The sequence below is a fragment of the Neofelis nebulosa genome, chromosome 1 (assembly GCF_028018385.1).
Source record: "Neofelis nebulosa isolate mNeoNeb1 chromosome 1, mNeoNeb1.pri, whole genome shotgun sequence".
Taxonomy (NCBI): domain Eukaryota; kingdom Metazoa; phylum Chordata; class Mammalia; order Carnivora; family Felidae; genus Neofelis; species Neofelis nebulosa.
The window spans coordinates 92,826,155-92,843,525 of record NC_080782.1 but is presented as its reverse complement, the minus strand read 5'-3'; the positions used below and the strand labels follow the sequence as shown (position 1 = coordinate 92,843,525).

Genomic DNA, 17,371 nt, shown 5'->3' with positions numbered 1-17,371 from the left:
ACCTAGAAAATTGCTATTATTTTGAGATTGTTTTTCTGAAGTAATCTTATTTCTGGATCTGTATCACAATTCAATATAAACAGCCTAAAATCTATTAGAGCAAAGTGGTCAATAAAAACAGAAGGACACAAAAAGAATTAGAAAAATTTTTGAAAATATTTCCTTGGAAAGGTACATACAGAAAACATTTCACAAGCACATGTTTTGCCCTGCAACATTCAATTTATTTGTCATATTTGTGTGGATGAAAGTTTGTAGTTGAATTTGCACTTGTAAACATTGCAGACTTTCTCCCTTATGGAAAGTAACCATGGGAAAGAAGACACAAATAATATTAGGAATCAATAGGAAATGGCTTATTCAGAAAAAATAATTTCTGAGTATAAGTAATATACCTAGTAAAAATAATAATAATAACAAAGCACAATAGTTGTTTGGATTATATATAAACATTTATTTTGATTGGTATATGTATACATTGGAATGTGTGTGTATATATATATATATGTATATATATATACATATATATATACACACACACACACATATATATATTTTTTTCCAAGTGTTCAAAGAACTTTTACAGTTCCTTCTTATACATTATTTCTTTATCATAATAGTAATTGCTATATTCTTATGTACAGTTTGTTGGTGTTTGTCATTTCCTTCAGGAGTAAATAGTAAACTTACCTAAGGCTTTTCTTCAACATACCAAATTATTTATAATACCATAAACAAACTGACTTAGTTTTAAAACTATCAATTACATGGTATAAGTTTATCCAATTGTCATGTTTATAAATATTAAAATGGTTTAACTCTTCAGAAATTTTTACATTGAATAGATGATAGTGATTTATTGGCTCCCATAAGAATTCTGGCTTATATCCTGTTCACCAAGTATCAATTTACTTTCATAGGTGACCAACTTGCCAGTGGGAGCCTATTTTTTTTACAGTAAGACTTATTTGGGGAATGTCAAAATCATATGTTATAATAAATGTGGTTCCTAAGTCCATGGATTGATAGTCATGGTCTATTTTGTGTTTCTAGAGGCAGGTTTCTGGGGCTCTACATTAATTTGAAGGTAGACTAAGTTTGTATGCTACAAAGCCTAAAGAAATCACTGCAATAACAACAAAAAAGTATGCCAAGTAAGTGAACAACAACAACAACGACAACAAAATCTTAACTGGAATCATTAAAAAAACTTCAATTAATCCAAAAGAAGATAGAAACAAAAAAATGGAAAAGATGCAACAAGTAGAAAATAATCAGAAAGATGATAGATTTAAACCCAATCATATTAACTTTCATATCAAATATAAATGGCTTAAATGCTCTAGTCAAAAAGCAGAGATAGTAGGATGGAAAAAGGAGACCCAACTATATGCAGCATAGAAGAAGTGCATTTCAAACATAAGGTACAAATAGGTTAAAAGTAAAAGAATGAAAAACACACACCAACATAGCATTAATCAAAAGAAAACTGGAGTGCCTCTATTAACAGCAAAATAGAATCCACATCAAAAAATATTTCCAGGGATAAAGGTCATTTTCCAATAATAAAGGAGCTAGTCGATGCAGTGGACTCCACAGTCCTAATTGTTCACACATCTTTTAACAGAGCTTCAAAATACATCAAGCAGGGGCGCCTGGGTGGCTAAGCGTCTGACTTCGGCTCAGGTTATTGATCTCACAGTTTGGTTTGTGAGTTCGAGCCCTCTCTCTGCCGGACTCTCTGCCCTCAACACAGATCCTGTTTCAGATCCTTTATTCCCCCTCTCTCTGTCCCTTCCCCGCTTACATGCTCTCTCTCTGTCTGTATCAAAATAAATAAATAAATAAAAATACATTCAAAATACATCAAGCAAATGCTGATATAACTATAAGAAGCAATAAAGAACATCACAATTATAGTTGGAAATTTCCACATTGCTCTTTCTGTAATTGATAGTACAAGGATATAGAAAATCAGTAAGGATATAAAATACCTGAATACTATCAAGTAACCTGGTCAACTTGATGAAAATTTTATATACAGTTCAGACAGATAATAAGTGTATTAACATGCAAATGCCTAATCTATTAATTAAAGGAAAAATTAAAAAATTATTTACATATAATCATGAAATGACAAGCTTAATGTAAATGGAGTCAAAAAATATTTAAGCAGTACAACAGTTTAATCATATTTTTCATTATACCTCCTCCCTAAATCTATCTATATAAGGATTTTGCTATTACAGATAGCTTTTTAGTGAACATTACACATCGAAAATGTATGAGAATACTTATCTCTTTTAAAATTAATTTTAAGAGCTATATAATTTATGAAGTTTAAAAAGCTTCATCTTACGGAACATATTTTCATTTTCTATGCATCAGAATGCCTACTGTGAAAAGGTGAAAGGTAGGAACTGAAATAGTAATTTACAATAAATCACGGCAGATATTTGACTACAGTCAAAAATACATTTGAAGACAGTTTCACAAAAAACCCTATATACACTCAATCTACGATGCTACTGATTAGAAAACATGCCATTATTTTAGGTTCTTCTAGAAAATAATAAATGCCTCCGATTAAAATTATGACATTGTAAGATATACCAATTTCTGAGATGTTAAAATGTAAAATGTGTGTGTGTTCTGAGATGTTAAATGTATCTCTAGATGCTAAATGAATGTGTTCTGAGATATTAAAAGGTAAATAGGTGTGGATTTTATAATCTAAACCTAAAGATATGTCTCCCCTGAAATGAATTTTTTGTGAAGTGAATTCAGACTCTGTTGACTCACTGAAATAGCCATCTAGGCTTAGTATTTCTTGGAAAATTAATAAATTCTCTGTCTTGAATTTTTGAAAAAGCAAGATATTCCCAACTCTCTGCTGGTGAATAATATACCAGGGAATAAAAAGGCTACACAAAATGGAAAAAAGTCATTGTGAACTCAGAAATACTTAACGTATTATATATTTCCCCCCAAATCCCTGAAGTAAGAAGTTTGTTTCTGTTGATGTCTTTAGAAAGGTAGAGTTCTTAGCACAAACATTCCAAGCAATGAATGAGTTTCAGTGTCATTGGCCCAACTGGTCCAATTAACATCTGGTCCAATTAGTTATTGATATGAACCCTGAGCACTTCCATTTTCTAGGGCCCCACACAAATTCAGACCAGGAGATACTACAGAACGATATTTAGAATGGTAAGAACATTTAGAAAAACAATTACAAATAGTATAGTGTAGAATTGGATGTTGCAATAATATATATTTATTACGATAATATTAAAACAGCTTACACAGGTTTAAAAAACTAAACAAATCTATTAATTAAAACACAATGAAGGAAACTGAGCAGAGAAACATCCTGTATTTTAATTTTGATGAAACAGTATAGTAGTCAAAATTTGTTCATTTCTAAAATTCCTACTGTCAAAATAATCAAGGAAATATATAACTTAAAAATCTTTTAATTTTTAAAATATTTTTTGCCAAACTACATTTTTTGCCTAATGTCAGTAACGTTTTTTAATAGTAAAGTTAATAGTGACAAGTATTCAGACAATAAGTATTTACATGTGCTTTAAGTTAAATTATTCAAGCTCCTATTAGGTTTATAAAATATAAGCAAATTTTACTTAGCTGGATCTTAGATAATTGCTACTATGGAAAATGTTAGAATTTTTAATTTAACATACATTTCTCAGTGGATATAGCCATTATTTTTAATACATATGTCTAAGCAGTTCATTCAGTCATATTCAGATAGAGTTTGGTCCTTCACTTTGCATGTTATAAACCACCTGGATCACTTACCTTATCTTTTCTTTGCTTTTCATCCTGGTATACAGTCCAGTGTTCTCCATCATTGCTGTATGCTAGTTTGTAAGAACCTACGAACTGTACATGACCAAAATCTTTAGCTCCTTGTGTAATGATGCCAGTTACTTTGGTAGGGACCAGAAGGTCCACCTAAAAAAAGAAAAGACATAATTTAAATGCCACAGCAGAGACCATTATAAATGTGCAAGTTGCTCAAGTTCAGGAGGTTAAGTAACATACATGTTAAAGCCAAAGATCCACTGATTATTTGTATTTTGAAACTGATGACTGAGTCTGCGATTGGCTAATAATTTTGACTTTGCCACTGGATAAACTTAGTTGAAAACCTGAATAACTATTTTGACTGTTTTAAAATAAAACGATGGTCATTTTAGTCTACCAATCAATTTTATATTAAACCAAATTCCTCTCGCTGTGCAGTTTTGTGCAACTAAGATTGAACAGGGCAGGCAGGGCTGATCTTCTTGGGATGAAGGTCTTCCCCAGCTTGTCTTCCAGAGCCTGTGCTTATAATTCAGTTTTCTGACATTACTGGTCATTTCAATTTTAATAAAAATCAGACTCTAGTTGTATACACATTAGGAATAGAAATGATATTATATGTACCACAGTTAAACATTAAATAAAAAGTCAACATTATTTCCATGAGTTTTAATCAGCTCAGGAATATATAATTGAATAATAGTAATCATTGTACAATGAAAATCTTGTTTAGAAAACTACAATTCTAAAAATGTTGAGGAGAAAGTTGGACATTCTTCAAAAATGAAGGAGGATTACAGTATGCATCCCTGACTTGTGGGATCTGTGCTCATGAGGTGTTTTTTCCTACAAAATACATACTTATAAAAGCAAAACACGCATGGAGACTCAGTAAGCATTAAATTAATCAAGATGTGATTGAAATGCAAAAGACAGCATTGATTTTCATGAAAAAGAATACATAACATTGAATAATTTAGTAGAATTCTGTTCTCTAATTCATGAAGCTTTTCTTATATCTTATTATGTTAATTAAAAAAAATATAGGAATCTTTGTTTTCTATGTGGACAATTCTCGTAAGAGCTTTACCTTTAGGTTTATTAATGTTCCTTGATCTACAGCTTCCGATCTCCTTCCACAATAGCGACCTACTTCCTCCTACTTCCTGTGACTAAGTGCCCTGCTTACATCCTTGATCTTATCATCTTTCACTGTCATGATCCCATATGTGACCTTGGTGGCTTTCAACCACTATGTCCTTTTGTTTCTATTTCAGGTTCTTTATCCTGTGAGATGTATGCAGCCACAAATAGACAGTCATGGGTCAGACATAGTCCATGAATGAAAAGAGAGAGCCAGGGTGAATGTACTGAATAGACCATATTTAGTGATTGTATTTAGATGCTTTTCAATAAAGATATGAAAAAAGTTCCCAAAGTTTCACAGCCTAGGAAAATTTCTTTAAAAATTCACAGGGGATTTGACCACTTTTTGTAACACTGTTTAATTAAAGACATCAGACTCAACTTGGACAATGAAGTAAGACAGAAAACTACCTTTAATTCTTTATTAAAATACTTTAGAAAGTTTATCAAAACTAGAAAATATTTTTGTTTCTGCATATTTCCTAACATGTATTATATCATCTAAAATATCTATCCTGCAGCAAAGCAAGGTGGCAAAATGATGATACCTGGGAAGGAAACTTTTGTTGCCTCATACACACTATGCTAAGTGCTTTCTTGTGTGTCCTCAATGAATCCTCTCTACAGCCCTGTACAGTACCTTTGAGATGAGGGAACAGAGGCTAATATATTATAATGTGTGATCCAAAGATAGATAGTGAGTAAAGGGAGGATCCTAGATTCAAATTCAACATTCTGATTCAAAGTTCCATCATACATAAAAATTCTCACTCAATGATTTCTTGCTATGCTTTGTGATTATTTCAGAAATTTCTGGAGAATCTCAAAACTTCCTCACTACACTCATTAAACTTACAGAAACTCTAAGCTCCAAACCAAAACAATCCTGGATTTATAATACGAGAAGAGCCCTGTAATTTTTTTTTAATGTTTGTTTGTTTGTTGTTTTTTTGTTTGTTTTTGAGAGAGAGAGAGAGAGAGAACATGTGCACATGAGTTAGGGGAGGGGAAGTGAGGGAGGGAGAGAGAGAATCCCAAGAAGGCTCTGTGCTGTCAGCGCAGACATGGGGCTCAAACCCACAAACCATGAGATCATGACCTGAGCCAAAATCAAGAGTTGGACACTTAACTGTCCGAGCCACTCAGGTGCCCCAGAAGAGCCCTGTGTTTTAACATGAATTTTGGCTCTGTTACTTCACCTATCCAGGCTTAAAAATACAGAATGCTTTTGTTCTAAGTCCAAATATAATTGTGCAGACACCTAGGCATTGCTACTGGTCTTCAAAATGCTTTTAATGTTGTTGACACTCAATTAAATGGGCAAAAAATCTTCCAACACTCTGAGTCACTGTGTTGCTTGCAAGGCTATAAACACACAGGAACTCAAACTGTCTCCAAGAATATGAACATTTCCATGGCTTGATTCTTCACTCTTTAAACTTCTATGAGTGTTTAGCTACAATGACACAATGAAGAGTCTTATAGCATATCTCTTTTTCTGTGGTATTTCTTAAAGTCAGCTGGGTTTCCTGCTGGGTGGAGATGTTTTCTCCTTAAGCTGTGTTTCTTGGCTCTTTCTAACAGATACGTTTTTCTCCCACTCTAACTGCTCCCCTTCTCCAGCTTTTTTGTTTGTTTGTTTGTTTGTTTGTTTGTGATCTAGAAATGTTTTTCTTTTTTGTTCCAGTTAAGTAAATTTCTCTACTTTAATAGTCAGCAATCTGTTTCTAGCTGCATTTGTCCTAAAATTTGCTACTTAATGTAGCAAAAAAACTTAGAATACCAGGCCTAAGCAAACCTTCTTTAATGTAAAAATAATCAGCATCCCACACTTAACACGAAGGTGCTGCAACAGGGTATATACAGTGAAACACACTCACAGACATGTCACCCTCATGTTCAGCATGCAGGATGATCCCAGAAAAGCTCATTTATCTGTATCTATGCTAACCCTTAGCTCATGAGCACTTTGCCCTCTTATGGATCTTCTGAGTTAAACTTGTACTGCAAACATGCTAGACAAAATGTCTTCAGCTGTCTTAGACCTTTACCTCCAGGGGTTTGGCTCAAATACAGCAGGTTATTTAGGGCACTGAGCTGGCGTATGGGTAGACATTTGGCTTACTGCTCTGCTCTTCATGTCTGGATCTGTATTAAATGTGCCTTATATGTAACAATCCCTCAATAAAAGTTTTGCTGGATTGAGTTAAAACTACTTCCTAAGTATGTTCTATGGACAAGAACCAACCATGCCTAAGGAGGCCACAAGGTACCATAGCAGAAAATGCCAAGAGTCTTTCTCTTGTTTCTGTACAGAGGATACATTGGTCAAGGAAATATAGTATCACAGTGGCACCAACCAATTTTTACGGGGAAAGGCAACTAGTTAAAAAATCTTCTCCGATCTTCTTAAGAGGCAGTCTATTGTAGAAGAGCTAGATGGTCTGGGTTCCCCAAATGGCTCTGCCCTCACTAGCTATATGCCCTTGGGAAAGCTACTTTATTTCTCTACATCTCAATTTCCTTATCTGAAAAATGAAGATAACAACCCTCATAGGATTTTTATGAGGATTTAGGTGAGTTAATATTTACTAAGTGTGTACAACAACATATAAAATATATTAAGGGCTATAATAGAATCTGCTAAGAGTAAAACAATAAATAAATCTGGGGAAATAATCTATTATCACTCTCAGAATGTTATTAGAAGCATAAATATAGAAACAGAGAAAGAGGGTGGTTAGATTGTCCTACAAGCAACTTCTGGAACATAGTATATTTTGGTCACCTTCTTAAAAAAATAGTAATTTCATCTTCAATTAAAATAGAGAAAATGTGAAGCAACTGAAATTCCCATTTATGGGTGAAATGTTTTACTAAAAGTAATATAATTTTATGGAATGTTGTACATCCTCATTTGAATACTAAGATTAATTACTGGAGGGAAATGGTTCCAAAATAATACTAAAAGAGAGAATTAGATTTGAAATTATGGTGATTTATTTTCCTTTAATTATATGAGTAAAAAATGAGAGATTCATATATAGAGAGGCTTAAATGACATAGAAGTAAAGAAAAAAGTATTGCATGAGGGTTATGTAGGAATGCAACTCTTATGTTGTAAAACATCATGTAATGTTTTAGTGAAGCATAAATATTTTTAGAGTGTCTAACTTAGGAAAATTATAGAAAAACTAAGAGCATTTGTTTGACAAAGGTCAAGATAAATGGCATTTCAGATATCTGCATAACAGCTTGACAGATGGTTCCCTGGGAGAGCACACTAGGAAAGTCAGTTGATTTTCACAGAGATGTCCTTAAAGGGGTGAGGAAAATGAAAAGTGATACAGATAAACAGGTGTGCAACTGTGGATATTTTACATATAAATAATAGTAATAGTAATAATAGTAATAATAATGTGTAATGGCTGTACAACAGTCTCTGTTACAGTTACATGATAAATATGAAAATTATTTAACAAGTCCCCTATTGATATTCCTTTAATTGGTTTCTACTTCTTTGCCATCAGTAAAAACTTAGAATGAACTCCCAAGTTCATATCTTCATTCACCGATGCAACTATTTCTTGTAGGCCTAAATGACCTGCCATTTGAAATGTGATATGCATTGTTTCCTTTCTCTCAAGAAAGATTATACACTTGCATCTAGGGTATATGATAAATCTTTCTCTGCATAGTCACCAATCTCATGTTTTATAAAATTTTACATTTATGACAATTCTGAAAATGGCTTTTTTATATTTAATGTACATAAATGGCAACAAGTGGCATTTAATTTACATTCTCCCAATTGGGTTCAGTCTCACTAATAATACATACAGATGGTCTCTTTAATGTCCTTTATTTATTAGATGTTAGAGGTTTTCTAATTGTTTTTAAGAATTATGGACTTACATGGTATCAATATGGGCTTCTGTTATATTTGTTGCTTTATTTTCCTAATTTTCGATGTCATTTAATTTTATATTTTACACACAAATTTTTAATTTTCCTGTACTTAAATGTATCAATGACTCCTTTTGTGATACCATATTTTTAATATGCTTAAAAAGATTGTTCACTTAATTAAATCAATCAAATATGATCTACATATTTACCTATGATTTCCTATTATGTTTTTTTTCTTTCTTTTTTCTTTCAACACCTAAACCATCTTGACTTTATGGATATGTATGATGTGACATTCTTTTTTACAAGAATGTAATTTTTGCAACACTTTTTCCCAAATAATCCATTTCTTTTTTTTTCTCCCTCTACCTGGCTGATAGTTACAAGGTTTGTTCTTTATTTTGAAATTAACACTATGACTCAGGGTCATCACCATCACATATTAGGATATATTTTGGTGAGAGTCTCTTTTATTGCTTATGGATGGAATCAAGTGGGTCCATTCAAGCTGTAGCCTAGTTTCTGGGGGAGGGAGGTGTGGTCAGAAGGTTTTCTTGTTTTATGGTTTAAAATGTTGCTTCTTCCTTTTTTGGTATCTTCCATTAGGAGGTCAGTTATCCAAACACAGGCTCTTTACTTCTGATTTTTCTTATTTATGTTCTTTTCTCACTCATAATGTTCCTTTTTTATTACTCTCCATTCTGTCCTCAATATTATGGATTTTGTTTTTGATAAAGCAATTTCTACTGCTACATTTTAAAATTTCCTTGAAACACATTATTATTAGGATACCTCCCTCATCATCTCAGGATTCATTTTATCCTCTCTGGTATTCATGGAGAAAATTCCTTTGTACTTTATATATACGTTCTAGTAATCTGCTGTTCTGATAGGAAATTTTCTATTTCCACAATTTTTCTTCATGCCTTTAGAATAATTTCTATCTTATTGCTGTTCTACAAATTGAAAAATAAGCCCCATATCATCTCGTTTTATTTTCCTTTACTTGAACAGAGAGAGGACAGTCCTGATGCCAGCACACTGGTCACAAGTGTCCCCTTGGCCCCTCACCAGCTATTAGGCAGTTGTGAGAATTCTCTTTCTGACCTTCAGATGTCAACACTGCCTCTGGCCTTTTTACCAATGCCCAGCAGAAGTTTAGGCTGAACAGTGTAGCTAGTCTGAAGGACAAGCCTCTCTACTCTTGCTGTTTTTCCTCTGAATATTGTAAGGATAATGTATTTTCTTGACAACACAAAATCCAAAGCATTCTCTTGTCAAATATAAGATCCCAGGGGCAGGCAAGTTTTTCTCTGTTGTTCATCTTGCACCTGGCACACAGTAAGTATTCAATAAATACATATTGAATGAATGCTTTTATATTTTAGGATTCAGTGAGCCAACATGTAGCCAACATATATTTTACTCTACCTAGCCAGCTTTGTATTAGGAGGCAAATGGGTGTGATGGGACACTGGGAGAGCAGGGGCCACAGCATACAGTTTCTGCTTGTAGTAAAATGACGGTTGGGCTCTCCAGACACCAAGGCAGGCTCTGGGTCTTGGCCACCACTGTTCTGATTTAGATGTTGGAATCCACACGCTCTAGGCACAGGGGATTCAGCCCAGGGGACTGGAAAATCACCAAATGGCATATATTTGTATGCATACTTCATGGATGAGGGAAGCGAATCAAGGGTTGCAGTAGAAGTTGAATGAGTCAATATGACATAAGCAATTTCCTCATAAGCTCAACATAGGAACACTTAAAATCAGGCTTGCTCTCTCAGTTCCAGAGGAAATGTGAGAGAAAATTCAACCAGGCTTCACTAAAATTATATGTAAATGAAAGTCCAATGATTTAAAATTTTCTCATTCAATCTCAAAGAAATTTAAAAGACAAAAACAACCAAATTATATATTATACATTAGGATTAATATAATATATAGACTGAATTTAATGCCTTTGTATTGATTTACTTAAATCATGACACCAAAAGGGAAAATAAGTTGATTTTCTCTTCTTTTTTTAATGAGTGACCTTTGTAATATTCTATATAAATTTTATTTTTTGAATTGTTTTGAAAAAATATTCTCAAACAATTGTAGTTAGAAGTAACTAAAATCGACATTAGGTTAACAGGTAAGCTCTTACCCAATTTCTCCAAATCCTATGTCAGGAAGAATAAAGTATTTGACAAAAATTATAAAATTTAGAAAATTATTAGGGAAAAGAAACATACTTTTCTCATTGGGTTATGGAAATTGATTTTCTGCTGAGCTCACCAAAAATAAGATCATCCTGAGAGAGTAGAATTAACATATCTTTATTTACCTTTCAAGTTTGATTTTGATTAGGCTGGGAACTTTGACTTATTCCATGAATAAAAATTCAGGGCAATGGCTAATTGAATTAGTCTGCAATTGATAGGGTCATTATTAATTAGTAAGTGGAGACTTAATACAAGACTTTGATCAAAGAACATAATGATATCCGATAAATATTGTTCAGATATCTTAATTAGAGCCGTGCCAGAGCCCAAATGCAGCAGAAAATAAAGAAAATTACTGGTAAATGATTTGCATGTAATTTAAAAACCATAGCACAACTTTTAAATAGGAATTGAGGTAGTTTGTTATTTAGTGCTTTCTGATAGCACAATGAGAGGGGAGCCAAGGTAAAAATTGTGTCAGCATCTTTTATAAAGCCGGAGGTTCACTGAACTGGCAATCAAATTTGCGTGCACTTCAGTGGCCAGAATTTGGTTGATTGTTCGCTTGGAAAGCCTGTTTTGAGTATACTTCTTTGGCAACTACTTTAGTGAATATAATTTTACCAAAGGTACTTATATTTTATATAACCATTGTGTATTTTAGAGATTGACGTTTACAAATACAAAACATCTATACACAAATATGTGTGTCGATATATGAATTTACACAAATCTTCTTGTTTTGGGACAAATACATAAAACTCATGAGAACTCTGAAAATAAAACACCCACAGAGTAAAGTATACTGCAACAGCAAATCACAATGCATATCTTAAATATTATGAGGACCTCGAAAGGTAGGAAACTTGACAGAACGCACACCCTATTTTTATGTACCATGCTGGCTGGAGGAGCTATGCATTTGAGGTTGATATAAAACTTTGCCATTCTCACAATTTGTATATCATCCATAGAGTCCTGTGCATGATTTGGTTTCATCAGACCAGGTGAGCCTTCACACTAGATTTTCAGCCTTACCTTCACATATGCACATTACATGGTGACTGATTTTTAGGCTTCAACAACATCCTTGCAAAGAGAACTAGATGTAACTTTCCTCCCTTGTCCTTACAAAAGGAAGTGGAAAGAGGCATGGACTCTCAGGAATCAGGCGTGAAGGCGTAATTTTTCAAATTGCTTTGGGAAAATGTACCATCAGTGTCAACAGCTAGAAAATAGCCTGGGTCAACGTGTTGCTCTGAAGTGATTGGAGGGGAAAGGGAGGGATGTGGCTCAGCTGTCTGTGGATTACAGGGTTAAGAGCCATTGACACAGAAAGTGAATGGCCCTGAAGGGTGGCTTTGTAAAAACAATCTTTTGTCCAAAGGATAAAATATACATATAGTATGGATAAAAAGGATACAAGGTATTTCCATTCAAATGCATGGTCAGTAACACTGTCAGCATTTTATTTGTGTAAAAAGGATGAGCCTGGCTTTGGTGGATCTGGCAGGGCTCTCTAGTCCCTAGGACACCAGTCACCACACATCATAATTGTAGTTTTAAAGAGCCTCAGTGACAGCCCTGGTTATAGATTTCCTCGTGGAATACCCATAAAACCAATGTGTTTTGTTTACTTATATTAATTTATTTATGGTAAAAATATCTCCTCTATATTCTTCCACTGCTAATTTCCATTAGTTTTGTTCCCAAATAGAAATAAGGAGCGGTTATTGTATTCCTGAGACTCCAATTTTATCAAGCTTCTCTTTGAGGTCCTAATATTAATTTTCCATTTATTCTCTTTAATACAGTGTCTAAGGTCTTTTGAGTTTATTAAGTGGTAAAATATGAAACTGGATGCTGGATGCTGATAAAATCTAAGTACTACCTGATGAACATATTTTAATTAGGTTCCATAGTGCAATGTGGCCTGGATATATTTATAATAAATTCCAAATAGGTACATGCCTAACAGTTACAGTGGCATGCCTTGAATATAGGGTATATAACTTTCATAAAATATGTCCTTCTTGATTGCATGTGAACAATAAGATGCTAATATTTTCCTTTTTTCAAGAAGTAGCACTATGTTTAAGGGACTATCATATATTTGCTTGTCTTAGAACAAGAGCTCATTTCTTTGTGCAATCAGCTCCAAACAATCTCATATTTTAAAAATCACATTCTTTAACTCTAAAATTATTCATGCACTAGGTTTTCGATTACTGTAAAATAGCTCATAAAGCACAGTCTTAAATTAGGTATAGAATTAATAAATCACTTGGAACAAACTCATTCTATTAAGCTTATTTAATTTTTTTGCATATGTACTCAAGATTTTTAAAACTCTCCAGGTTATAGCTCACTTCACTAAAGGATCACTTATAGATTTAAATGAAGAATTTCATGAGACATCTCCCACCCTTATGGTTGAACATCTTTGCAATAACTGTCTTTGATATCCCATCTGAGACTTTAGTCACAAAGCTGCTGAAGTTTATTAACATAATTTGCAAAGAAAAAAAACCAGAAGTGAAATAAGCAGAAAGTAGGGATACAAGTCCCTTTCGTTTGTTATTATAAACACTTAAGGATCCTAAAATGCAAAAAGATATTTTTGTCAAATTTGAACACTGGTTTAAAGAAAACAGGAATCATATAGAAATTATTAGATAGAATGACACTTAAAACATAATTTTAGAAAGTTATTTATAATGGAATCAATCAGCAAGAGATAAAAACAGAAACAAACAAACAAACAAAAAACTATTCATCTTCATAAATAACTCACAAGATTTGTCACTTGATCTTGTGGCTTATCAAACCTAAAAAGGTATTTTTCTCATTACAGAGAAATCTGGTACATTTCAAGAAATGCTGAAATATCTGTTAGTTTAGGAATCAGAATATAACCTTTGACACATCTATACGTTAAACAGAAGCACTGGAGGTCCAATGCAAGTGACTTTTTAAAGTTTCCCCTTTCAAGACACTTGGGACAAAGGTCGCATATATAATTTACTACCTCTTTAATACCCTATGTTCTAAAAAATGACCTTGTAATGCATTGTCTCCAGCTCTTTCGCAAAGTAACGTTTTCTTTAAAAAGTAACAGCAAGTGGGAGCATGGAAGATGGTGGCGTAGGAGGACGCTGGGTTCATCTTGTCCTGCTGATCGCTTAGATTCCACCCACATCTGCCTAAATAACCCAGGAAACCGCCAGAAGACTAGCGGAACGGACTCTCTGGAGCCAAGTGTAGAGGAGAGGCCCACGGAAGAGGGTAGGAAGGGCGGGGAGGCGGTGCACGCTATACGGACTGGCAGGAGGGAGACGGGGGGGGGGGGAGGGGGGCCTGCCGGCAAAGCAGAGCCCCCGAGTCTGGCTTGCAAAACCTGAGGGGCTGGACCGCATGAGTTCTGACAGCCAGCGGGACTTAACATCTGGAATGTTATAAGTCAACAGCTCTGCTCAGAGAGCGGGAGGGAGAGAGGACACTGGGAGGAAGAGGTGTTGAGCCCTGGAAGACAGAGTTCAGCTCGGCGATGGGGAACAAAGGTGCTGCCCAGCGCCATCCCCCTTTCCCATCCCCCAGCCGAAATCCCAAAGGGAACCAGTTCCCCTTCACTGAACTTGCTTGCACCTCACAAACACCCAATGCTGTGCTTCTAGGATCCATCCCTCCGACGGGTCTGCCTCCCTCCCAGTGCTGCAGGACCCCTCCCACAGGGGACCACCAACAGCAAAGTAGCTAAGCCTGCCCCTCCTGCCCCTCCTGCCCCTCCTGCCCCTTGCAGATCTGCCCTGGCTAATACGCCCTTGGCCAGATCCCATCGAAGCAGCATCACAAGCCTGGCAGTGTGCAAGTAGCCCAGACAGGGGTCACACCACTCCACAGTGAGTCCCTGACCCTGGGAGAGGGGAGGATAAGGTACACACAGTCTGACTGGGGCCTCAGAGGTGGGCTGGGGGCAGACATCGGGTCTGACTGCAGGCTGCCCACCAACACAAGTTACTCCGGACAGCACAGGGGAAGTGCCCTGCAGTTTGGAGCTACCGCAGGGACTATCCAAAATGATGAAACAGAAGAATTCTCCTCAAAAGAAACTCCAGAAGTAGCGACAGCTAACAAATTGGTCAAAACCGATTTAAGCAATATAACAGAACAAGAATTTAGAATAATAGTCATAAAATTAATCGCTGGGCTTGAAAAAAGCATAGAGGGCAGCAGAGAATCTATTGCTACAGAGATCAAGGGACTAAGAAGTAGTCATGAGGAACTAAAAAATGCTATAAATGAGGTACAAAATCAAATGGAGGTGGCCATGAATTGAAGACATAGGAGAGAATAGGTGAATTAGAAGATAAAATTATGGAAAAAGAGGAAGCTGAAGAAAAGAGAGATTAAAAAAATCCAGGAGTATGAGGGGAGAATTAGAGAACTAAACGATGCAATCAAACGGAACAATATCTGTATCATAGGAATTCCAGAAGAGAGAAAGGGGCTGAAGGTGTACTTGAACAAATCATAGCTGAGAACTTCCCTGATCTTGGGAAGGAAAAAAGCATTGAACTCTAAGAGGCACAGAGAACTCCCTACAGACGTAACTTGAATCAATCTTCTGCAGGACATATCATAGTCAAACTGGAAAATACAAGAACAAAGAGAAAATTCTGAAAGCAGCTAGGGATAAATAGGCTCTAACTTACAAAGGTAGGTACATAAGAGTAGTGGCAGACCTGTCTACTGAAACTTGGCAGGCCAGAAAGGAATGGCAGGAAATCTTCAATGTGATGAACAGAAAAAAATATGCAGCCAAGAATCCTTTATTCAACAAGTTTGTCATTCAGAATAGAAGGAGAGATAAAGGTTTTCCCAAACAAGCAAAAACTGAAAGAATTCATCACCACTAAACCAGCCCTACAAGAAATCCTAAGGGGGATTCTGTGAGTGAAATGTTGCAAGGACCACAAAGTACCACAGACACCACTACAAGTATGAAACCTACAGACATCACAATGACTCTAAACCCATATTTTTCTATAATAACAGTGAATGTAAATGGACTAAATGCTCCAACCAAAAGACATAGGGTATCAGAATGGATAAAAAAAATAAGACCCATCTATTTTTTGTCTACAAGAGACTCATTTTAGACCTGAGGACACCTTCAGATTGAAAGTGAGAGGATGGACAGCGATCTATCATGCTACTGGAAGTCAAAAGAAAGCTGGAGTAGCCATACTTATATCAGACAAACTAGACTTTCAATTAAAGGCTGTAACAAGAGATGAACAAGGGCATTATATAATAATTACAGGGTCTATCCATCAGGAAGAGCTAACAATTATAAATGTCTATGTACTGAACACAGGAGCCCCCAAATATATAAAACAATTACTCATAAACATAAGCAACCTTATTGATAAGAATGTGGTCATTGCAGGGGACTTTAATACCCCACTTACAACAATGGATAGATCATCTAGACACAGGATCAATAAAGAAACAAGGGCCCTGAATGATACATTGGATCAGATGGACTTGACAGATATATTTAGAACTCTGTATCTGAAAGCAACAAAATATACTTTCTTCTCAAGCGTACATGGAATGTCCTCCAAGATAGATCACATACTGGGTCACAAAACAGCCCTTCATAAGTATAAAAGAATTGAGATCATACCATGCACACTTTCAGACCACAATGCTATGAAACTTGAAATCAACCACAGGAAAAAGTCTGGAAAACCTCCAGAAGCATGGAGATTAAAGAACACCCTACTAAAGAATTAATGGCTCAATCAGGCAATTAGAGAAGAAATTAAAAAAAAAATATGGAAACAAATGAAAATGAAAATACAACAATCCAAATGCTTTGGGATGCAGCAAAGGCAGTCCTGAGAGGAAAATACATTGCAACCCAGGCCTATCTCAAGAAACAAGAAAAATCTCAAATACAAAATCTAACAGCACACCTAAAGGAAATAGAAGCAGAACAGCAAAGACACCCCAAACCCAGCAGAAGAAGAGAAATAATAAAGATCAGAGCAGAAATAAACAGTATAGAATCTAAAAAAAACTGTAGAGCAGATCAATAAAACCACGAGTTGGTTTTTTGAAAAAATAAACAAAATTGATAAACCTCTAGCCAGGTTTCTCAAAAAAGAAAAGGGAAATGACCCAAATAGATACAATCATGAATGAAAATGGAATTATTACAACCAATCCCTCAGAAATACAAGCAATTACCCGGGAATACTATAAAAA

At 35.1% G+C, this 17,371-nt stretch overlaps 1 protein-coding gene across 2 annotated transcripts in view; it reads right to left on the bottom strand.

Annotated features, from left to right (window-relative positions):
* EDIL3 (EGF like repeats and discoidin domains 3) overlaps positions 1–17,371 on the bottom strand; it is a 426,671-nt gene that overhangs the window by 20,392 nt on the left and 388,908 nt on the right. For both annotated transcript variants that reach the window (XM_058727809.1, XM_058727800.1), the window contains one exon: positions 3,823–3,978. In XM_058727809.1, coding sequence (XP_058583792.1) covers positions 3,823–3,978 — 156 coding nt within the window. The remainder of the gene's footprint in view (positions 1–3,822; positions 3,979–17,371) is intronic.